General features: G+C 54.5%; 1 protein-coding gene across 1 annotated transcript; it reads right to left on the bottom strand.

Moving 5' to 3' along the window:
* Nucleotides 1-2,161: 2,161 nt before the first annotated feature.
* DUOX1 (dual oxidase 1) lies at nt 2,162-21,962 on the bottom strand. Its single transcript, XM_024761348.1, is given in 21 exon segments — nt 2,162-2,284; nt 2,961-3,089; nt 3,240-3,395; nt 4,533-4,691; nt 4,940-5,172; nt 5,583-5,628; nt 5,630-5,737; nt 9,504-9,631; nt 10,130-10,253; nt 10,965-11,092; nt 11,591-11,714; nt 14,322-14,512; nt 14,735-14,837; nt 15,873-15,963; nt 17,373-17,469; nt 17,618-17,678; nt 18,060-18,226; nt 18,325-18,634; nt 19,363-19,538; nt 19,732-19,830; nt 21,905-21,962. Coding segments are annotated over 21 exon segments (2,811 nt in total).
* Nucleotides 21,963-24,493: the final 2,531 nt, after the last annotated feature.

Genomic DNA, 24,493 nt, shown 5'->3' with positions numbered 1-24,493 from the left:
GGCTGACAGGGGAGGGAGTTGAGCGAGCACAGATTCTGTTTATAAATCAGCTCTGGAGCGGACACAGGCGGCTGTGAAAAGCACTTTCGAAGCATCAAGTTCCTTCCTTTGACGAGATGTCAAAACATCCCCCCTCGCCCCCGCCCCGGCTCGGGCACCAGAGCCGGCCTGCCGCGCGGCGCCCCCTCCCCGCCGCCCCGACGAGCGCGTCTCCCAGAGAGCGCATCTAATTTCCTGCCAACAGCCATTTGTCTGGGAGGAGGGGAGCCACGGAGAGACAAAGAGGCAGCACGCCAGGCGGGAGGGAGGGGGGCGCCCCTGCCACGCGGAAGCCGCGCGCCGGCGGAGGCGGGAAAGCTGGCGGGCCGACTGCGTTTCCTTTCCAGAGGAAGCGGGGGCCTGCCGCGCCTCCCGCGGCCTCGGGCCGATGGGTCCGACCCCGAGACCTGAAGCCGGCCAGCCCGGGCCCGGATCTCCCTCGTGGCTGTGGCGCCTGGCGGGGCCGTCCGCGCGCGCCCCCTGATGGCCGCGCCTCTACCGGAGGGGCCACACCGCCCGGCCCGCGGCCCTAGCGGCCCCCCAGCCCGCGCCCGCAGCTGGAACCCGCCGAGGCCTGGGGCCCAGTCCCCGGGGAATACCACCGGGCCGCCAGGCGGAGCTGCTGTCAAACCACTCCAGGTCCGCCCTCCCGCTCCCACGAGCAAGCTGAACAGAAGCTCCCAATGACCGATGACCCGCTGAACTAACATCCTCGGGACGGCTGCCCAGCCTGAGAGCCTCCTCCAGAACGGATACCTGCAACTCCCAAGCGTGGTGTGAAGCACGGGAATTTGGATTTTCTAATCCAGTGGCTAGTTTCTCGAAATCGAGGATATGTGATCTGACGAATGCAAGAATTCTGTGGGGACAGTGGAAAGGATCACTTGAAATTGAGTCCTGCTTCAAACATTCCATCATAGAGGTTGCCCTATGCTTAAGTAGACTTGGAGGGCATTCAGTTATTTTGCAGATGAGAAAACAGAGGCCCAAAGAGGTTAGGTGATGTGCTCACCAGTCTCCTTGCTGTCATCTCACTACACGGAAGACTCATACAGGCACTCATACAGGTGCTCCACCCTCCCATGGCTCAGAGGACCAGGAGTAACTGAGGTCCTGGAGCAAGCCAGTGAACTCTGGCTCCCTGTAGACTCCTGCTGTGTCTTGCTACACTGCTCCCTTCTTTGTGCCCAGCCCACCGTCACCAGAAGCCCTCACACCTCCCTCTGCCCCTCCTGACCAGGCCTCAGGAGCCCCACACTAGCTGCCCTGAGAGGCCCTCTGTCAGGAAAGGTGCCCCTGAGCAGGGGAAGGGGTCTCTAGCTGGGGCGCTTGGCCTTGGAGGGGTTTCCTTAGTCAGTGGGTACAGGCAAGCTCAAAGAGAACGTGTGGACCAGCCTCGGTGAGCTGGCTGCGTGAGGACCCCACCCTGCAGCAGAATAAAGAAACCCTAAGGCAGGAAAGTGGCTTATTTATAAAAGGCTATTAGAGCAGGAACAGGAGAGAAGAGCTGAGGAGCACTGAGGCCTGTTGGGGCAGGTTTTGACTACAGTACACGTTTAAAAAGTTGGCAGAAAAGATCAACTGTGCTGTTAGAATGGGGTGCTGAGGGGGTCCTGTAAATTGCTCTCTGTGGGTCTACCCTCTACCCTCTCTAAGGCATTTGCCAGCCCTTTTGACAGTGGGGAGCTCAGAGGAGGGGAGATTTGGGGGAAGGGGTTTTAGGATGCCAGCATCTGTGCTCCCACTTCATCCTTAGGCTCACAGTCCCCTAAACACACACACACACACACACACACACACACACAATTTTTCTGCTCCAGTCTTTTGATTTTTTTTCTTATTTTGGAAGAAGAGGTGTCACTTTGCCCCAAAGCAATAATAGCTCTCCTACCTCCCAACCTCTAGTCCCCACACAGTGCCTTGCATTTCTCCAGGCTGAGACCTTCCGGGCCTTGGAGTCCCTGAACCCGCATGAGGTGACTAACCATGGCCACCTGGACCAAGGTTGGGAGGTGCGAATGGGGAAACGGCTGAGGGATTCAGAAACAGGAAAGCTAGAGGTGAGGTATGGGGCCAAACCTCTGCTCAGCTGGGCAGTGGGCAGAGGCCCTGGGCAGGAGGCCTAGAAGTTCTCATGATGGTGGGAGAAACGAATCCCGTCCTGCCTGTTGATGAGCTGACAGGCCTTTTCCACATTCTTGGTCATGCCACGGGGGTCACAGCTAAACACCCCGATCTTCTGGACCTGTTGGAGGAAGAAGTGAAGGCTAGCTCAGTGTTCAGAGGGAGGGCTAGCTTCATGTTCATGTTAAAGACCAGCAAGAGTCCTTGGTGAGGACCATTCCATGTTCCTGATGAAGGTTTGCTTCGTACCATGCATGGTGAGGGCTGCCTCAATGTTTATAAAACTAACCCAATTTTGGTAGACTTGCTCTCTGTGCGTCCAGCCTTTACCGTTTTCCAACGCATTTGCTAGCTTCAGGTGCAAGATCAGTGTTTCCAATAGGGGCCAGGTTAATCAATGTCCAGGTTGAGGACAGTTTAGTGTCTCATTGAGGGCTAGCCCAGTTTTTATGAGAGTGTGGCTAGCACAGTGTTCGTGGTGAAGGTTAGCTTGGTGTCCAGGGTGAGGGCTGGACAGCATTAGTAGTAAGGATAATTCTGAGTCTATGGTGAGGACCAGCCCAACCACCGAGCCTTTCCTTCTGGACAAGGCATCACGGCTTCAGAGGTGGCAAGTCCCTGCTGCCTGATTCCTCCCTTTGCCCCTCAGGGTGACCCACACCTCTCCCCTTCCATTCCATTACCCCACCAATATCCCTGGGGGTGGATTCTCCTTCCCTTATGGAGCAGGTTTGGGAGCTTTGCTCAGACCGCAAACAATAAAGGTGAAGAAAACCTGAATATGGGGTGGGACTGACCTTTGGGTGGACCTCCTGCAGAGAGTCGAAGAAGGGTTCGAAGCGGGGTCGGCCAAAGTGGGTGATGGAGCGCAAGCCCGTGAACAGACTCCGGTTCAGCACCTTCTGGAAGTGCCACTCACAGATGTACTGGGGGAGGGAGGAGAGGAGGAAGGTCACAGCCAGGCAGAGCCAGGGTCAGCTCCTAGTCCAGATGGCGGTCCACCCACCTGCCTTGGCCATCCTTACCCTCAACCCCCATACCCACTGAGCTGCCCTGCCTGGCCGGCCCTGACGTACCAGCATGGTGGTCCTGAGGTCAAACTTCTCAGCCAGCTGGGTGATGTAGATGTGTACGGACACCAGGTCCTGGTGGTCATTCTCCTCCACCTCCCGGATGATGTCAGCCAGCCACTCAAACTGCCGCTGGGTCCGTGTCACCCAGATGAAGTAGATCTGGGGACAGGGTTACAGCTTGGGACCCAGCTCATCTCAGGCTCCCTACACCCCAGGAATCATCACACCAATAGAAGTCTTCTGGTCTCTAGCAGCTTGTGCCTCTCCCCAGATAGCCTGGGGAGGTGGAAATGTATGGGGCCACAGGGCCGTGCTCTGAGGCAGAAGATGGCGTTGCCCCAGGGCACAGAGCAGTGGAAGTGAGCAATAGCCTGGGGCCATGAGAAAGGAGCCTGTCAAGTGAGCTGAAGGTCTGTTGGGGTGGGAAGCAGCTTTCTCTTGCCGAGCCTGACCTTCCACTCCCTCCAGTGGGCCCTGCTCAGGCTGCTAGGCTCCCAACCTACAGGCTGCCCAGAGGCAGAGGGTCCCGCTAAGGGGTATGTCACAGAACAGCCTCTGGAAAGACCCAGCTGGCTGCCTGGAGTGGATGGGCATGGGCTCAAAGAGAGACCAGGGGAATGGAAGCTGCCCCGGGGGGTACCCACCTCCAGCTTCTGATGGGGAGAAACGGGGCTGTGTGAGTTAAGAGGCAGAGACAGAGCTGGTATGGACGGAGGGGCAGGGGAGCTGTCTGTCACCCTCTGAGTGCTGACAGCATACAGGCCGGGCCTCTGCCCGCTGCATTCCTGTGGCCCTGACTCACCTGCCAGGCCCAGAGAGACAAGCAGGGGCCTGCCACCAGGGCCAGGGTGAGGCGAAGGGGCCTGGTGTGGAGGGCCCTCAGGGCCTGGGCTGTGCTCCTAGAGCCATCCAGGCCCGCCAGCCCTGCCTTGCTGCCTCCCCTCCTCTTCCTCTTGAGAGCAGAGCCAGTTTCACTTGTGCCCCACCCCAAGTATGCCCTTCCCTCTCCCGACCCGACAGTGCTTCAAGTGCTGGCTTCCTCTCCAACGCTGCCTGGAGGGACTCTCAGAAGCACATCCTACGTGGGGCACCCCCTAACTGAGGGAAGAGCCTGGAAGGCATCAGCAAAACAATTCTGTCCCTTAGGGTCCAGGAATACCCTGAGTCCCTTGGGGTCAGGCCAACTCAGCCTTTCCCAGACCAGGGAGGCCAAGGACAGAGGCAGGAGACTGGTTCAGATAGACACAGTGATAGGGAACAGGGGGCCAGGGACTGGTGGGAGGAGGGGACACTCACCTTCCTACAGAACACTTGGCAGCTGACCAATGACTTGAAGACCAGGTCTTTGAGGATGGAGGCAAAGGGTGTGACCCCAATGCCCCCTCCCACCAGCACAGACACCTCAAACTTATGCCACTCCTGGTGGCCCTCTCCAAATGGTCCATCGAGGTACAGCTGCAGGGAGGGGAATGGGTTTGAGTTAAGTTCGGCTACCACCATAGTTCTGAAGCCAGAAATGGGAAGCAGGGAAATGCAGGTAGGTGTATGGAGTGGGGAGTAGTGGGGGGCTTGTAGCATCATCTGGAAGAATCAGTCTCTGGATAGGGGAAGGGAGGAACACAGTGGGGAGTCTGGGGCAGCAGGACCGAGGCCTGCTAAGGGACTGTGGGAGCATGTGGTGCGTCCAGCCTGGGTCTGGGCACCTTTGGATGTTGGGCACAGCTGTCACCCGTCGGGGGTGAGTAGATCTCCCTGAGGCGGGTGGTCCAGGGCCCTGCTGCCCGGATGTGCAGGCTAAGCGTGTCCTCGTGGGGCGCAGAAGTCAGGGTGAAGGGGTGGCACTCTGTGGTCCCCAGAGCCAGGCAGGCGATCCACACCCGCTGTCCTGACTTGTACTCAAAGCCTTGGGGCCACTAGAACTCGAGGCGGGGCACTCCTGAGGAGGTGAGGTGGGTGGGAGGTGGCTGTCCTGAACCCAGCAACAATGTGACCCCTAGAGAGTTCCCCAACCTGCAGCCTCAGCTCTGCTTTTGGAATATGACAGAGGAGGCCTCCCGCCATCAGAGGTCATTACTCCCCTCAGGCCACGTCTACCCTGAGCGGGTGCTGGGCAGCACTGGGGTTGGTGGTCAGCCTGGCCTGGGCTCCTCCTCTCTCTGTTGTGAGAGAGGCTCAGGTCCCCTGGCAAAGAGCTTCTCTTACCAGCTCCCTCATCCCTACCACCTCAAGGACCCTGCTAACTCCACTGGGCCAGGCCAGGAGATTTCAAGGTCCAGGCTCTGCCCCTGGCCTGTCAGCTTCCTCAGTACCACCAGCCTGCTCCCCTGACAGCCTCTATGTTGGTACCTGAAGGCAGCAGCTCCGCTTTCACCACACTGATCTCCACCTTCTTTCCGGCTCAGGCTCACCAGCTTGTCCCCCATATAGATAAGTACTGGGACCAGGAAGATGGTGTGGAAACGGGGCAGCTGGATCAGAGCGAAGCTGCCATGGATGATGAGCTGGATAGAGCAAAGAGTATAGCTGAGATCCAAGCCACACTCACAACAGGGTCTGACCCCTGCATCCTTTCCCAATTGGCCCATGCAATTCTCACCTCACCAGGTGCCATGTTCCTTCCAGGCTCCAAAACTTAACCTCTCCCAACCCATCCTCCAAAGCATTTATGTTAATGAGACTATTTGCATCTTCCTGACACCATCCTAGACCAAGCCACCTGCACTCATGCGGTAGCCTCCTACTTGGTCTTCCACTGGGTTGCCCCACTGTGATCAATTCTCTCCAAGACAGCCAGTGTGACATTTTAAAGTTTGTTTTATCATGTCATTCCCAGCTCAAGAGGCCTTAGATGATTTCCCATTGCACCGCAAGGCCTTGCGATGTTCTGGCCTCTACCTGCCAGCATTTCCCCCTCCCTGTTCTTCAAACACCGCACGTCCTTTCTGCTTCAGGACTTTGCACCTGCTGCTCCCTCTGCTGGGAATGCCTTTCCCCTACTTCTTCCCATCCATCTCACTTTTCAGGTCTCAGCAGAAATGCCACCTCCTCAGGCCTTCACCCAGCCCTCTCTATCCCTTCTCCCTGTTAACTCCCTTCAGAGCATTGTCGTCATCCACGATACTTGTGTTCCTTCATCCATGGACATGTTTACTGTTGTTCTCCCCACTGGACTAGAGGAGTAGGGACTGTGTCCATTTCATTTGCCATGACACTCTCAGCTCCAATCAGTTTCTGCCTGGCATATGGTAGGTGCTCAGTAATTACTGAGTTAATGGAAGGAGTTTCCCCAATTTACCCTGTCCCTTGGAGACTAAGAACACCTAACCAGTCCTCCTTTTCCATGAAATAACTGACAGGTATTGTCCAGCTCCGGTCCTTTCCCCAACAAGCTGGTCTAATGTGGTCAGACACGACTTGCCCCCTTCTTCCCACTTGCTTGGTCCTGAGTATGGTCAGCCTGGCTCCCGCCTCCACATCTTCTCAGGACCTGCTCACAGAAGGCTCACAAGTGACCAAACCCCGAGGTCTCCCTTCAGACTGCATTCGCTCCCGTGCTTGGCAGCCTGTGGCCCTAGTGACCACCCCCGCCTTGCCACTTCTGTAACAGTGCTCTACTGGTTCTCCCTCTTTCCCTCTCAGGCTGTTTACTTTCTATCTCCTGCACTGGCTCTGCTCCTTCTCCCACCCCCAATCCTGTGTGTTGCCCAAGCCTGATTTCCTCACCCTCTGCTCTTCTCTTTCTATGATCTCCCACCTGGCGCAGCCTCTCAGCTGAGCCACAGCCCTTCAACTGCAGCTGCAGCCTGCACAGGTCCGCCATGTCCTGCCACCACCTACTGCCCTGTTGGCCACTCATAGCCAGGCCCATCTCCTCTGTGCCCCGAATATTCTACCATCATTCCCACCTCTGCACCACTGTTCGTGCCTTTCTTCTTCTTCTTCTTCTTTTTTTTTTTGGCCCAACCAGGGATTGAACCTCGACCCTCGGCAGTGAAAGCACAGAGTCCTAACCACTGGACCTCCAGGGAAGTCCCTCATGCCCTTCCTTCCACCTGGAATGCTCTTCAGTTTCCACTCTGCCCTGTCAAACCTTAGCTTATCTCTCCTTAAGCTTAGCACAAGTTCCACCTTCTCCCCAAAGTCTTCTCTAACCAGTTTGGCCCAAACGAAACTCCCTTCAATGAGCTCTTCTAACTGACTGACTGGAACACTCAGCTCAGCAATTAATCCTGTATTATCTGTTCATTTTGATCATTTCACATGCATGGCACTTATCTCTGCAGCAAATCCTCAGTTCCTGAGGGCAGAGCTTAGAGTCTCCCCCTCCTCTGCTGGGCCTAGCACAGAGCAAGTATATACTAGACCCTCAACACATAACAGTTAAAGTGAACTCTGGTTCCTCATTCAGCTCTCCATTCCTCCAGCTGAGTGTTACCCAATTCTTGAAACTTTCCCCACAGAGCTAACTCAAACCTCCTTGGGCTCTTCTCTCAATTGGCTCCAGTTTTCCCAGGTTCCTCTTTCATTAAGGAGCCCACGCCCACCCCCAAGGCTTTCTGAGAATCCAACCAGGCTGAGAACAATGTCAAGGTGACTTCATACTCCTTTGTTTATACACCTTGCTTGGTGTTGGCTCTACCTTTAAACCACAAAGCTGCTGCAGGGTCATGGTTGACTGAGGAGCCTGGGGAACAGCCTGCCAGCTCCGTTTCTGCTGTGCTAACTCCACCCTCTACAGCCTGGATCAGGAGCCTGGACACCCTTCCCCACGGTCTGTGCCACACTGGGGTCGTTTACTTGTAACTTCTCTTTCTGCCAGAGGTCAAGTGGCCATACCTGAGATAAACAGGAAGGCAGCAGGTGCGTTGGCTCTGATCTCCCCCCAGATGAGATGCTCCCAAGCTGCAGGGGCTAGGACTTCCCAGCAGAGTGGCCTGCACCTTTCTGAGCTGCTAACTTCCCTTCTGGATCCCCCAGTGATCCCCACAACCGGGGATAAATCAGAAACCGGTCTTGGTCTCAGGGTACCAGGCTGGCCACTCTTCTGGGTCTCCCATCTAGTTCAAAAAAGCTGCTTTATCACCAGAAACAAGACCATCATTTCCACCCCTAACAGAAACAGTAACCCAGATGCTAGGGCTCTACCCATTATCAGGAACGTTGGGAGGGAGGCATAAATTAGCCACAGTTTCCAGAGAAATTAACGTCAGTTCTAGGAAACGTCCTAAGCCCAGGCTGGATAGTCATCTTCAGAAGCATGAAGTGCTGAGCCTCAAGCAGGTTGGAAGCAGACCCTCCTACCTACCAGTGAAGACAGACTGCACCCCAGCACCAGCCTGACCCAGGCAATGATGGCCTTTCTCCCTTGTCTCAGGACAAAGGAGACCCCTGTGTGCAGTTCTGCCTGGAGCCAGGTGACAGGGCAGCCATCTGGGCTCTGCACTTCTTGAATGCTGGCAGCCAAGCTATCATCAATGGGGACATCAGAGCATTGGGACTTGGTTTAACTCCTCAGCAAGGCCCTCAGGGTGCCCTTCGGGGAAATGCCTGTGTCTGTGAGAAAGGCAGGCCAAGTAGAGCCATGACATAGGGGCACAGATCAGAGTCATCTCTGGAAATAGCCAGCTGAAGCAGCTGAGGACAAAGCCAGGGAAAGGTGAAAAGGGAACAGGAGAGAAGAAGGGAGGGAATGTGAAGGAACGGAGGCAGGGGCCCAGGTTAAGAAGGAAAGGGGAGAGGTGGAGTCTTAAAAATCCATTTTATCAACAGTCCAATGAAGACATTTTGAGCAAGTTCATTAACTTTACAGGTGGCATTTAGCTAGCTGGATGGATGTAGCTAACACCCCAGAAAACAGGATCAGAACAAAAGTGGCAGAACCTATTTAAGGTAAGTTTCTCTTTAAGAAGGTGACGCTCCCTTGAATGCAGACAGTCCACCCAAGAGCCCAAACCACCACCCAAAGGTAGGGAAAGACTGACTGGGCAGAAATGATGTGGGGTGTCTGGAAGGAATGCAGATCAGCCAGGTAAGGCTGCTACTACAAATCCCATGCCAGGGAGTCAGTCTTCCAAGTGCCGCATATTGGGTCAGCCTACCTGAGAGCCCCATACTATATAATCTCCACCTTTTGAGAGAGATACGGAGAAGTGAAGAGGATACTTGAAATAACTAAGGGGATGGAGAACTGATGTCTCAGGCATCACTGCCTCCCTGGGAACATCTGCCCAGACTCCGCTGGCCTGGTTCACGGCCAAAAGCCCTCACCAGCACGTAGAGCAGGATGTAGAGGTGGTGGGTCAGCCAGAAGCCCCGGAAGCCGCGGCGCTGGAAGTGGTGGGAGGCGAAGACGTACATGACGGCGAGAACCAGGAGCAGCATGACCCCCGTGAGACCTGCAAATGAACATGGGGTGAAGGGCAGAGGCGCAGGGCCTCACAGAGGGGGCTGTTCTGAGGCTGCCAGGGTCCCCTCTCCACTCCACAGCTCCAGGCAGGGGGCGGAAAGCCCAGCATCCTTCCCTCTTCCTCTCTCCGACACCACTGATCACAGGTACCTTTCATCTCAACAGATCCTACTTGTCCTTTGTGGACCTTGTCATGATTGTTATTTTTCAAGCACCTGTGTCATTACTTGTTTTACGTCTGTCACTTTCTTGACTCTCAGGTCCACAAGAACAGGAACCAGGCTAGGCTAGTTCACCACTGCACCTGAGTGCCTAGTGCAGGGCCTGGCACACCATGGGCCTTATGGACACGTGTGCTGAATGAATGAATGTACAGGGCAGCTGCTCTGAGCCCTCTGGGTGGAACTCTGGACATTGTAGGCCCTGCCGTCAGGGAGTCAAGGCTTGGCCAGCATTCCAGCTGCACTCTGCCTGGCAGCCACAGCACCAAGCAAGAGCGCTGGCCCTGTTAGTGAGCGAGTGGGACCACACTGTCGCTGCTCATCACCAGAGCCCCCGTGGATCTGGCCCAGACCTGGTGGGAGATCCCTTCTCTCAAAGGGGATCCCAGGCTAGGGGTGCACAGGAGGGCAATACTGGAGCCATTCCAGATAATGGCCCCTCAAGTGATCAAGGAGGAGAGAGGCAGAAGTGAAGAAGATTAGAGCCCTGTAGTGTGGAAAAGCAGAGGTTAAGAAGGGATCTAGGGCTTCCCTGGTGGCGCAGTGGTTGGGAATCTGCCTGCCAATGCAGGGGACATGGGTTCGAGCCCTGGTCTGGGAAGATCCCACATGCCGCGGAGCAACTAGGCCCGTGAGCCACATCACAACTACTGAGCCTGCGCGTCTGGAGCCTGTGCTCCGCAAGGGGAGAGGCCGCGACAGTGAGAGAGAGGCCTGCGCACCGCGATGAAGAGTGGCCCCCGCTCGCCGTAACTGGAGAAAGCCCTCGCACAGAAACGAAGACCCAACACAGCCAAAAATAAATAAATAAATTTTGGGCAGAAATGATGTGGGGTGTCTGGAAGGAATGCAGATCAGCCAGGTAAGGCTGCTACTACAAATCCCATGCCAGGGAGTCAGTCTTCCAAGTGCCGCATATTGGGTCAGCCTACCTGAGAGCCCCATACTATATAATCTCCACCTTTTGAGAGAGATACGGAGAAGTGAAGAGGATACTTGAAATAACTAAGGGGATGGAGAACTGATGTCTCAGGCATCACTGCCTCCCTGGGAACATCTGCCCAGACTCCGCTGGCCTGGTTCACGGCCAAAAGCCCTCACCAGCACGTAGAGCAGGATGTAGAGGTGGTGGGTCAGCCAGAAGCCCCGGAAGCCGCGGCGCTGGAAGTGGTGGGAGGCGAAGACGTACATGACGGCGAGAACCAGGAGCAGCATGACCCCCGTGAGACCTGCAAATGAACATGGGGTGAAGGGCAGAGGCGCAGGGCCTCACAGAGGGGGCTGTTCTGAGGCTGCCAGGGTCCCCTCTCCACTCCACAGCTCCAGGCAGGGGGCGGAAAGCCCAGCATCCTTCCCTCTTCCTCTCTCCGACACCACTGATCACAGGTACCTTTCATCTCAACAGATCCTACTTGTCCTTTGTGGACCTTGTCATGATTGTTATTTTTCAAGCACCTGTGTCATTACTTGTTTTACGTCTGTCACTTTCTTGACTCTCAGGTCCACAAGAACAGGAACCAGGCTAGGCTAGTTCACCACTGCACCTGAGTGCCTAGTGCAGGGCCTGGCACACCATGGGCCTTATGGACACGTGTGCTGAATGAATGAATGTACAGGGCAGCTGCTCTGAGCCCTCTGGGTGGAACTCTGGACATTGTAGGCCCTGCCGTCAGGGAGTCAAGGCTTGGCCAGCATTCCAGCTGCACTCTGCCTGGCAGCCACAGCACCAAGCAAGAGCGCTGGCCCTGTTAGTGAGCGAGTGGGACCACACTGTCGCTGCTCATCACCAGAGCCCCCGTGGATCTGGCCCAGACCTGGTGGGAGATCCCTTCTCTCAAAGGGGATCCCAGGCTAGGGGTGCACAGGAGGGCAATACTGGAGCCATTCCAGATAATGGCCCCTCAAGTGATCAAGGAGGAGAGAGGCAGAAGTGAAGAAGATTAGAGCCCTGTAGTGTGGAAAAGCAGAGGCTAAGAAGGGATCTAGGGCTTCCCTGGTGGCGCAGTGGTTGGGAATCTGCCTGCCAATGCAGGGGACATGGGTTCGAGCCCTGGTCTGGGAAGATCCCACATGCCGCGGAGCAACTAGGCCCGTGAGCCACATCACAACTACTGAGCCTGCGCGTCTGGAGCCTGTGCTCCGCAAGGGGAGAGGCCGCGACAGTGAGAGAGAGGCCTGCGCACCGCGATGAAGAGTGGCCCCCGCTCGCCGTAACTGGAGAAAGCCCTCGCACAGAAACGAAGACCCAACACAGCCAAAAATAAATAAATAAATTTATAAAAAAAAAAAAAAAAAAAGAAGGGATCTAGCCAAAGCCTGTAAAGTCCTGAATGGAGAGAAGGGCATAAACGCGGCCTCAGCCAGTAAACCCCAGTGTGCAGAAGTTAGCAAGCACTCTCTGAAGTTCAAAGCCAATCGTTTTAGGATTTAAAGAAAAATAAAAAACAACACGCTGTGTTTCACAGAAAGGACTATAGAAAACGTGTTACCCCAAGGAGGGAACAGAGTGAAAATATAAATAGCTTCAAGAAGCATTTGAATATATTCACAGCTAATAGCTCTAAAATGGGTGATGATGGGGAGTTAGGAATATGCCCCTAAACAGCTCTTGTCAAGACAGACTACAGAATGGAGGGGGAGAGGGGGAGGGGGTGTCCACCAGGCTCCACAAGGAGCCTGGTCCCTCCCCCATGCAGCTGGGGCATAGCATTCCTCAAAGTCACTGTCATGGTAGGTGTGTGTGTCGGAGGTGGAGGGGTGCACTCCCATTCCTCAGAGGGAGGGACTAGCTCAGAACTGGGGCAGAAGCCCAGCTAAGCTCCTGAGAGAAGGCCTGGAATACAGAGTCTCCTACTGCCCAGGAGCGCGCTCGGGGCAAGGGCAGAGCCTGGCTCACCGTGAAGGCTATGAGGGCTGAGTGAGAGCGACTGGGCTGCCTGTGGCAGATAGAACCCAGAGCCTGGAACTCAGAGCCAGGCCCAGAAATTCACGGAGCAGAGAGGGCTCTCAGCTGGCATGGTCTGGAAGAACCACCAGTAACACTTCTGGGGGGAACTCGGACCTGAGGGTTAGGGAAAGCAAGGACAGATCCTGTGAGGAGATGTCTGGGACCTCCAGAAAGGATCCTCCAGAGGAAGCGCCCCACACCAGTCACCAGTCTCCCTTTCTGTGACTTGGGATTGGGGACTCAGGCTGGTCACTGTCCTGTAACTTGGAGGGTGACACACTCCTCTGAACCAAGAGAATTTCTGCAAAGAATTTCACCCCCTTCACCCCCGAGCCAGGCCACACGCGCGCGCGTGCGCGCGCGCACACACACACACTCACTCACTCGTTGTCATGGAAGAGACCAGGTAAGAGGCAGGAAAGGACGCTGAGCAGGCTGATGGAGAAGAGGTAGACATTCACCACACGGCCTGCACTGTGTTAAGGCTAAGGAAGACCAGACAGGGTGGGGTTGAGCCTGGGGCCAGCCCACTGGGGATGCTCAACCCATTCAGCCCAAGCTCCAGGACTCCAGCCGGCCAGAGTTGGGGGCCTGAAAAAGGACCCTAGGGATCTGGACTTCTATTCTTTAATAAACCTCCTGTTCCTCCCTTGCCCCATATACACACCATCCATGAAAATAGCCACATGCGTCTGAAATTATACCATTAGAAGTTCATTCCTTTGGTTTCTCTCATAGAATTACGTGTTTTTGTTTGTTTGGCTCACCAAGAGGCTTGTGGGATCTTAGTTCCCCGACTAGGGATAGAACCCGGGGCCCTGGCAGTGAGAGCATCCAGTCCTAACCACTGGACCACCAGGGAAGTCCAAAGTTAAAGATTTGCTACCTTTGGCATAGCTGGTGATTCCTATCTACCTACTGATTTTATAAAAGGTTACAAGTCTCATGTACACATCACTTCTTTATAGCCTTTCAATTCTCCACTTTCCAACAATGTTATAAAATAGCAAGGGCGAACACAATAAAATAGGCACCCACGTGTAGAAACAATGCTGTGCCAAGATGTTAAGGCAGCCAAGACTGGTCTGTTGGCTGGCAGGCAATGCCATTTGTCCAGCCGGTAGCTCAGGGTATGACAGAGGACTCCTCAAAAGCAGCTCGAATATTGGTGCATGAAAGATAGCTTGTTCCTGAGTCAAGGACCTTCTAAACCCATTTAGGGAGTTGTTGGGAAGAATACATGAGATGAACTCTATTAACTGCCTGGCATGCAACAAATGCTCAATAAACATTCGCTGGATCTGCACAGTCACAGAGTCTAAAGCCTAATCCTGCTGGTCTGGTAACCTCTATCCTGGTGTGTGATACTGGGAAAAGCGACCTGTGTGAGCCCTGCCCCTCTCACCAGGTGCCTGTCTCTGATGCATGTGTTTCGCCGCCCATCTTCCGTGTCTCAAGCCAGTGTGCCCTGGACCTCCCACCCTGCCCTCTGGGTCCTGACCCCTCCTCACAGTGCCATCACTCCAGAAGAGTGCAGGGTTGACGTCCTGCCATCTGGTAACTGGAGGCAGGCCCAGTGTTGCCCTGGCCTTTGTGTAAGAGGGTAGGCCCAGATCCCGGCCTGGCTGCAGGCAACTGGCCAGGTGGTCTGTGCGGAAAAACTTCAGTGGCCCAGGCAAGAAATCGGGATGAGATACCAAGTCTGAGGGAGCTCCTCTAGCCCATGCCCCAGGCTCCAATCAGCCCCAGGGGGACCTGAGCCATACAGAGGGAGCCATGGTCAGTAGGTCAGAAGCTCTCTTAGCAGCGAGAGAGTGCAGGCTCCCAGCCCTGGGCACCCCTCCCTGCCCAACTCTGGAGCTCCAGCTGAACTTCTTCCCAGGGGCCAGGCATACACAGCCTGCAGGGACAGCCTCAGCCTCACCTCATGCATCCTCAACCACCACATGGTCCTCTCACTCAGCGATCTGGGAGGCCATGCCCAGCAGCAGCGAGTCCACATCTTCAGCTCTTTGTACGTTTGGGTGCTTTTGGGGTGGGGAGAAGAGAGGGGCATGGCTAATGAGGCCAGCGGTTGGGCAGCCAGGCTCTCTCAACCCCACAGTTCATGTCCTGGGCCCACCCAGTCCTGCTATTTGCTCCCAAACTGTGGGGCCATTGCTTCTCTACAGGTTGATTCCCCACTCAGGGTACGCAATGTCCCCATCCAAAGCTCATGCTGCTAGGACGCAGGTCTCCACAAGCACAAGGAACTGAAAACTTTGCTTCTATTTTAGGAAACTCGACGGTATGGTTGACAAAGGCACTAGATCTAGGTCTTGGTCCTTGCTCGGTTAGTAACCAGCTGTGTGACAGGACCTCTCTGAACTCAGTGTCCTGCCCTTAATAAAAAGGGCCTTAGGGATTAATAAAATAAATAAAATAATAAACAGGTATTAGCAGGACACTGAGGTCTCTTTCAGCTCAGCTCCATGACTCTGATTCTATGCTTGCCTCTTCCCTCTTTCCTCCCACCGCCTTCCCCCTTTATGAACACTCTACACAAAGTATCTGATTTTGCTTTAAATTAATGGTCAATGGTCTTTACCCATACTGGCCTGGACAGATGATGCCTGGTAATCTCTCAGAATTCCTTTCTCCACCTTGCCCTCCCCACATGTTCACATTCACACACTGCCCTGGTGTGTCTAACTGGGAAGTTTCCTTGGGGGCCGGGATGGCTGGGGTACTCCATTGCCTACAAGGGACCCAGAGTTGTCAAGGGAGAAGGGAAACCTAGAAGGAAGTGATAGATGTAGAGCCACATCTGCACAGGCCCCTGCTGTGCCTCACACAGCCCTGAGGTGGGCATGGAGGACTGACGTTTGATGGTGTATAGCTACCTGGTCATCTCAGACAGTTGGTAGGGGAGATGGCTGGGGTGCCCCAGGCTGCTTCCTCTACCCTAGCCCATCCCAGCTGGCTGCCTCAGTCCTACTGCCCCCCTTCACCACACACCCTCAGACACAAACACACACACACCACAATACACACACACCCACACATGTGCCCCCAGCCCTGACCTCTCGGCTCCAGTAGCTATTGCAGACCCAGAGAGCTCTGGAGACACTTGAGTTCCTATTGATGACCCCCTGGAAGTAGCAGCTGGCATTTCTGAAATGCAAGGAGCAGGTTAGTGGTGACCGAGGCTATGAAGCCCCAATGTCAGGCATCAGCTCTGGTGTCCAAGGCTAGAGCCAAGGGTCCAGGCTATTGCTTCCTTGAGGTGGTGTGTGGTCAGGGTAGGTCCTAAACAACCTGAATTTTTGGAAGCAATAAAAAATAAAAATAAAGAAAACATCAGACCAAACATCTAAAAGTGTATCCCTTATTTCACCATGTTTCATTCTCTCTCTCTTCTCTCTCTCAATAGAGAAAGAGACAGAGACAGATAAACTGTCAACTGAAAGAAAAAATGCACAACATAAGAGTTGTGAGTTTCAATTTTATTCAGGAAACTTCCTGAGGACTATCGGCCAGGAAACAGCCTCTTAGTAGCTCTGAGGGGACTGCTCCAAAGAGGGAGGGGGAGAACCCAGTATGTATAGGATTTGGGCTAGGGAATGGGTGCAGTCAAACATACATTTCTGTAAAAGGTTACTGCTAGTCACAGGATCAGATACCTCAGTAAATGGTTTTTGTGTTTTTCTGTGTATGGGAAGGTGCAACAATCTGGGTCCATTAAAATTTTTTCCTGAGATATCTCTAACTAAGCGGTTTGTTTTCCCAAAGCACTGAGCGTCTTATCCTGTTTTTTGTCCCGAATTCCTTTTCAGGGTGTACTGTTAGAAGGCGACTGCAGTGGCTAATGACCTGATCCTTGTAGAGCTGGATGGTGGGCAACATTCTTTATATACCTTCTTATATATGTAAATTAAAACATTTTAAAAAGGATTATTAATCGTTCTTTTGAAATTACTTGTCTATGGATAACTCAATTACTACGATTTCTTGGCCATCATAAGCCATATCCAGAAATTGGTCCAGAGTAAAAATAATCTAATCCATGAACTGTTTTAACTTATAACGCAATTGTAAAAAAAATAGACTGCATGCTTTTATATACTTTTAATTTAATATGTATATTTTTAAGTTTATTTTTCATTATTTTGGAGTCAATACTTTTCTTCAGCTCTCACACATTTTTATTGTAATTCCCTCCAAAGGCTTATAAGCCCCACTTCCTGTCCTTATAGCTAAAAGTATCCCCAGTGTAGTGTCAACACCTGAGGTTCAGACCTGCGGGCTTTGTGACTCACCCTCTGAACCTCAATTAGCCCGTCTTTAATTGGAGGATTAATATCTAAACCAGCTGCAGAAAAGTGGACATTAAGGTGCTCAAAAACCACAATGATGTATCATTTTAAACAACTGTTGTTCTTCTTTCCCTCCATATTCACTGTTCCCTGGGGAATGGGCACAATTCTGATTGATAAGCCTGTCCTGAGGTCTCCTGAGGCAGATTTTTCTCAATATACACCTCCACCCCTCCAAACACACAAACATCTGAGCCCCTCCCTCACCTCATGTAGACGCCAGGGGGCACCATGGTAGAGAAGAACTGCTCAGAGGCCGCCAGGAACTCCGGAGAGATGCTGGGGTCCAGGAAAGGGCGGTACTCTGTCCACAGGGGTAAGAAGAGAAATAGGCTCTTTACCCTCACACACTCTCGTCACACGAACCCACCTATCTTCTTTGTCCTATGGATCCTGACCCCCTCCCCCTCCCCAAACCCCCCTCAGCCCAGGTGTTCCCCAAACTCCCTCACCTGTGTAATTCGGCGGTGCTTGCTGCAGGAAGCTGGGCAGCCACTCATACATCGCGATGTTCTGAGGGTCAAGAGAGGGGGAAATGGGAGGCCAGCGCTGGAGCAGCCAGGCCAGGAAGGATCTGAGCTCAAGGAAGGCTTAGGTGTGAGACGAGGACCAGGCAGGGGCAGTCACGGGAGAGACACTCAAACAGGAGAGGGGCGGAGGTTCCCGTTGCCCACGAGGAACGAGGGCAGGGGCGAGGGGCAGCTAAATAACAATCACGAGAAAACCTCTGGTATAACTAGCGCTTTGCCTCCTTATCACTCTCAGGGGCTTTCCCTAGACGGTAGCTGTCTGGGGAGGGGTGTTTCTGGGTGGGCTTGTCCAAGGATGGAGGGCTCTGCGGGGCAGCGGAGTCTCCCGGGGACAAGGACGTGGGGGCAGGGCCGCGCGACCGACCTGGTAGGTGGCGATGACCCTCTTGCGCGCGTGCTGGAACAGCTCTTCGTCTCCCCAGAGCGGGTGCTTGCGGGCCAGCTTCTCTGCCCACAGGTTGTGGTAGCGGAACCAGAGCAGGCCCAGCGCCTGCAGGAAGGGCTCGCGGTTCCCTCGCTCCGCCCCGAAGGCTGCCCGCGCGGTGGGGACACAGGCGAGGAGTTGAGCGCGGGTGGGCCCGAGGGGGGCGCACCTCGCCGGCCCCCCGCCCGCGCCCCCGCCGCCTCACCGTACAGCCCCCGTGACCCGCGCCGTCCCGTGGCGGGGTCGGGCGCAGTCCACATGCGCAGCGGGTCCTGCGCGTTCCGGGGGAAGGCGGGGTCGGGCCCCGACGCCAGCCGCCCCCCGGAGAAGCTCCGCAGCTCGTCGCTCCAGGAGTGCGAGGAGCCATAGATGGCGCTGCCGTCCAGCCAGCCCGTCGCCTCGTTGGTCTGTGGGGACAGCGGGAGGCTGAGCCGGGGGTCGGGTGGCCTAGGCGGCTCAGGGCGGGCGAGGGCCGGGCGGCCGTTGCGTGTGGTGGGAACCTTGCACGTGGTAGCCTGCCCGCAATGGAGGAAGGCGTGGGAGGGCCAGCTGAGAGCCGCTGAGCAGTCTATCTAGACCCCCCACCCGCTTCCCCTGAAGCTTCAAAAGACTCAGAAGCCATTATGGTCAAGCGTAAGCCTTGACCTCCCCACCCCTTCCTAAGCCTTCATCCAAACTGTTTTCGTTGTAAGTTTGGTCTCCTTGGTAACTGGGAGGTGCCCAGTGAATGTGCCTAAGCGGTAGGGCTGGCAGCACCGGCTCCAAAATGCAGCCTGCCCAAAGGGCCTGCCAGACTCAGTGGGACACTGGACACTGGATAACAAGTGTGGGCACCATGGATGGCCAGCAGGAGCTGAGCATTCCTGCTGGGAGCCAACAACCCACAGTCACTGCAGTCAGGCCCACCTGGCACCCCCATTTTGCTGGCCTACCCCCCAGCCCTCTTACCAGAATCAGAACCCTGCCCTGAACCTGTCCTAGGAGCCACAGGGGCAGAGTGAGAACGGAGTCCCCCCAAGAGTACCTACCAGATTATTTCCATGCTCCTCTAACCCCACTCCCATCAACAACTCAAGGTGACGCAGATTTATGCCTCCCCCAAGCAGACGTTCTCCCCCTGCTCCGACCCCTACCCCACCCCATTGCCTCCTCTTCCATCTCTCACCCCTTCTCTCAGACCCTCCATCACTCTCTCCCTTCATTCCCTGACTTCCCGCCTCAGACACAGAGGTGTCCAGCTGACCCCACTGGCTTCCCTTCCCCAGAGGTTGAGGCTCTCGTGGAAGAACACTCCCAGCACTGTGCGGTTTCGCAGGGAGCCCTGCCCTGCGGGGCCCCTCATGGCTGTGTTGCTAAGTGCCCGGCGGTTGGGCAAATGAGGCTCTCGGAAGGGCTGGTACACACCAACTGCATAGCTGGCTGCAGCCGAGAGCCTAGAGTAGGAGGGGTAGGGGCAAGGATGAATCCTCAGGGGGCTCCCTGACCTCTCTGCCAGGCTCCTTTCCACACCACAGATCCTAAAACCTTAGGAATGGGTGAGCCTTTGCTGGTACCTGCCAGCCCTTGCCCCTTAGCGGTGGCTACCTCCCTGACCCTGGGGCTCCATCTCCACTTGGCTCTCACCTACCTTTGCTGCCCCATCTGTGCTCCATGAGGTTGTTGTACCACCCATCAAATCGCTGCACCTCCCATGAAATGGGGTTCTGAGCTCCTGTGTGAGAACAGAGGGAAGGGGCAGCTGAGCAAATCAGTGCATGAGAGGACAGGCCAGCAGCAGAAAGTGGATACCCAGCACAGTGCAGGAGGTAGGGTATGGAGGGAGTTTACCCAGGGTATGTCCAAACTCAAGCCCAGTCTTTAAGCTGCTCACTGGACAACTATGGCAGGGACCACTAAAGTGGTGTAGCCAGTGTGTGCTGATAAATGGCCTCAGAGAGGAAGAGGAGGGTGAAAGAGAACAGTGGCGGTGGCGCAAGGGATGTAGGAGCCTTCTACTGCCCTCACACCCCAACTCCCTGGGGGACAGGACAGAAACGGTTCCCAGCCCTAAAACATCATACAGGGCAAGAGTCAGCCACGCTTCCACCCAGTGAAGGACATGTCATTCTGTGACTCACCCCTGGGCAGGGGAAATATGGAGAGGGGCTTGGCTCTCTCGTTGAGCCACTCTCAGAGCAAGGGTGTGGGCCGTGGGGCTGTGGCTTTGGGGCCTATTGCTACCCCTATCTTTCCCCCAGTTTCTTGGGTGAGATCAGGGACTGACTGGTCATGTGGATAACCTTGCTGCCTCCTCTTCTGGGGCATCATGTTCCCCATATGATTCCTCTATTGACCCTACTTTATTCTCCAAAAACTAGGGTCTAGGAGGAAGCACTCAGCTGTCGAGGAAAGCACTCAGGCAGTGGGGGCAGAAGAAAGGGTCTAGAATCAGTAGTGGAGCAAGGATCCTTCTGGTCAGTAGATCAGATGACCAGCCAGAGTCCTTTCCCCAAACTAGGAGGCTACAGGGCTTAGGCTCCCTGTCTGCTCACCTCAGAGAACAGAGAAAAGAAAAGGACTCTCATCAGCCAGAGAGAGACCCATTCCTCCGGTTGTCTCTCCACTCAGACCAAGGACAGGATCTCAGAGCTACTTTCCTGCCCCGTGCCCTGGGAGCACGCACGTCAGCACATATCATACATACACTCGCCAGGGGGTCTGAGAGGGTAGATGACTCAGGCCCTGATGTTTGAGCAAAGAGCTCAACTAAGGATCCAGGACATGGGGCAGGAACTAGGGCAGCCACATACATGTGGTCTCTAAAATAAGATGAACCGGTGGCAGAACAAGGAGGCCGCCTCTTGCATAGGGTATGGGGGAGAATACCTCTGGGAATAAGAGGCAAGAGCTGGGGAAAAAAAGGAAAATCCACGGCCAAGGCAAGGAGAGGACTGGGAGGAAAGGGAACGTGAGCAGCTTTGGCAAGGGAGAAACTGCACGGGCTGCCTCACCATGCTGTCACCTCCAGCCAAGACCAATCACGCCACAGATTCTCTCTGCTTTCTCCTGGTGCATCCCCCACCCCTGATGATCAGAGACTTGCTCTCTTAACCTAATTTGTGGCACCTTAAGCTCACTTTTCTCCTCAGAGACCCAGACTACAGAGAATGGCCTCAGATTCTAATAAGAGACTGTCCAAAGCTGAAGTAACAAATGCTTATGGATATATATATTTTTTTAATTTTAATTTTTTTGCCATGCCATCAGTTCCCCGACCAGGGATTGAATTCAGGCCACGGCAGTGAAAGCCCAGAATTCTAACCACTAGGCCACCAGGAAACTCCCGGATCTTATTGATTTTTGTTTTTGTTTTTATCATATTGTGTTAAAACACTGGCGACTTCCCTTTAGCTTTGGGTCCAGTCCGATACCAAGATCCTTTATTGTTTTGTGTGTCTAATCAGTCTTTTCCTCTATGGGGTGTCAGGGGTCCTTACTGCGTGAAGAAAGAGAGAAGACAGAAGAGATAGAAAGGGCCCCCAGTTTGTAAGGAATAAAACAGGAAGTGCTGACACGCAGATGAAGGCTCCCTAATTCTGTGTATTTGGGGAAATTTTTCATTCCATTATCCATTCATCTAGTCAAGAAGCTTGAAATGAGCACCTACCATGTGCAGCGTGCTGGATTAGCTAGGGACTGACTAGGGATACAGAGGTGAATATGACACAGCTTCTGTCCTTGGAGGACCCCAGAGGATGCTGGGTTCCTCTGCTCCTAGCTGTGCTTCTTCTCCAATCTGTACTCACCCATGGGCACCCATGGCCCAACCAGGAGTGTCCATGTCAGAGCCGAGTGGAAGCCCATGATGAAAATGTTAATAGGGCTCAGTTGTTAGAACACCCTAAAATGGAGACCCTAGAAAAAAGACAAAGGACAGAGAGAATGAGCTCCAGCAGTTCAGGAGAGTCAGGGCCTCTTGAGGCCCCTATGAATCAAGGCCTGGGACTGGGCCAAGACCCGAGTGTGTAGCAAATGGCAGGAGACTGACTCTCTCCCAAGAATCTTTCATTCACTCAACAAACACTTGATAAGCACCCACTACATAGCGGGCACTGACTTGGGCACTGGAGATTAAGTGATAAACAAAGCAGACAGAAATCTCTGCTTTCCTAGACTTTACTTTCTCAGATTAATTGGAAACCTTGCTTTGACTCAGCTTTACTCACCCATGGGCACCCATGGCCCAACCAGGAGTGTCCATGTCAGAGCCGAGTGGAAGCCCATGATGAAAATGTTAATAGGGCTCAGTTGTTAGAACACCCTAAAATGGAGACCCTAGAAAAAAGACAAAGGACAGAGAGAATGAGCTCCAGCAGTTCAGGAGAGTCAGGGCCTCTTGAGGCCCCTATGAATCAAGGCCTGGGACTGGGCCAAGACCCGAGTGTGTAGCAAATGGCAGGAGACTGACTCTCTCCCAAGAATCTTTCATTCACTCAACAAACACTTGATAAGCACCCACTACATAGCGGGCACTGACTTGGGCACTGGAGATTAAGTGATAAACAAAGCAGACAGAAATCTCTGCTTTCCTAGACTTTACTTTCTCAGATTAATTGGAAACCTTGCTTTGACTCAGCTTCCTGCCGTGTGTGTGTGTGTGTGTGTGTGTGGTGTGTGTGTGTGTGTGTGTGTGTGTGTGTGTGTTCCTTGGACAGAGTCTTGCTTGGGGGCCAGAACACTGGGTTGAGGCCAGGATACTGTGCGGCTGACAGTCCACTAGTGTGATCTTAGGCAGGTCACTTATCTGCTCTGGACCTTGGTTTCCTCTTCTGGCTATGGGAGTACACATGCCTGAACTGTCTACCTCCTAGCCTGGTTGCCAGAATCAAATGTGAGAATGAGGTTGAATTCCAAGCAAGAAAAGTGACAGATGTTATGTAAATGTGATATAGAGAGGGTAGGCTGGAGCTTGGCTTCTCTGGGCAGACTCAGAAAGGATGCAGCCCCCGGTGCTTATGTGTTTGGGGCTGGCTTTCTGCTCTCTCTCCCAGGCCAACAAATCACCTAGGGATGACAGGGAAACAGAGGCAGCAGGGGACTCAGGCTGGGACTCCTGAGTGGCGCAAGGAGTGCCTAAGGCCAGTGAAGACCTCCTAAAGGCAATATGGAGAAGGGGGTGGGGTGTGGCTGGGGAACTGTCTAGCAGAGGAAGGTAGGAGCTCAGGGAAAGCCTCATCCCTAGCCAAACCCTCAGGGCTCCTGGACAGGTTGTTGTCGTCTAGTCACAGAGGAGGGAACCCAGACGATGATCTCCTCCCCGACTTGACATCTCCCATTAAACAAATGAAAAATATGTAGGCCCAGCAAAATTCAAAAGCTCAGCATTCCACTCACTCCACCCCAGTGAAGGGCTTTGGATGGTTAAAGGCAAAAGGCTGGACATGCTGAAGTGGCCACAGTGGTTCTTCCCTGATCCAGGATGTCTTGCCCCTTCCCCCCACCACTATGTCTTCAGGAGTCTGGGCCCCAGCCAGGTGTACCACTCAACCAGTAAAAGCACGCAGAGAGCTTTCAGGCCAGGCTGCGGGGAGAAACTGAAGGGGAAGGTGGACACGCTTCATAACCACTCCTTTTGGGTGGGTAGCCACAACCATTTACGCAGCATCGCTGGTTCCGTAACTTCCCAACAGCCTTGAAAAGAAAGCACAGCCTCATGACAAGGCAGTGAAGCCCCCGGGGCTGTGGTAGAACCAGGAGGGAACACAGGTTGCCTGGTTCTTTCCCCACATGGCTGCTTTCCAGGCCCAAAGCCCTAGTGTGGTGACCCTGGGCTAGGGAAAAGATGAGTCAGCTCCATAGGTAGTCCAACGTGGTCCCAAGGGAGGGCTGAAGGGGAAAGCCTGGACTCTAAATGCCCAAAGTTCCCTTTTTGGCATGATGTGCTGGAACCAGGAGGAGCTCCAGAGGGAGCCCCTAGGCCCAGGCAAACTAGGCCACCCAACATTCCCAGGTCCCAAAGAATCCAGTCTCTCCAAACAGTCGTTGAGGGGGGTGGGGGCGGAGGATAGGACCTCACAGGCTCATTTTAGCCTCAGGTTAAGAACGGAGGCGCAGGGGGGCCAAAGCTAGAATTCCCCTTCCCTCAAAAACGTGGCGGCGCTGGGGCACACGCCACCTTAGTCACCTTACCCGGAGCGCCCGGGCCCGCGGGCGGGGGATGCCCTCCTGGGTCTGACCTGTGGCCGCGGCGTCTCTCGAGCGCGGGCGGCGGATTGTCTCCCGCCGGGCTCACAGCTGGGCCCGCGACTTGCGCTCGGGTCCGTCTCCCTCTCCAGCTCTGCGCCGGGGCTGCCGGGGCTGGGGGGTGAAGAAGGGACCACACGTCCCAGTTTTCA

This window comes from Neophocaena asiaeorientalis, unplaced genomic scaffold, assembly GCF_003031525.2.
Source record: "Neophocaena asiaeorientalis asiaeorientalis breed wild unplaced genomic scaffold, Neophocaena_asiaeorientalis_V1.1 scaffold713, whole genome shotgun sequence".
Lineage (NCBI taxonomy): Eukaryota > Metazoa > Chordata > Mammalia > Artiodactyla > Phocoenidae > Neophocaena > Neophocaena asiaeorientalis.
The sequence above is the reverse complement of the archived record's forward strand: the minus strand, read 5'-3'. Positions and strand labels throughout refer to the sequence as shown.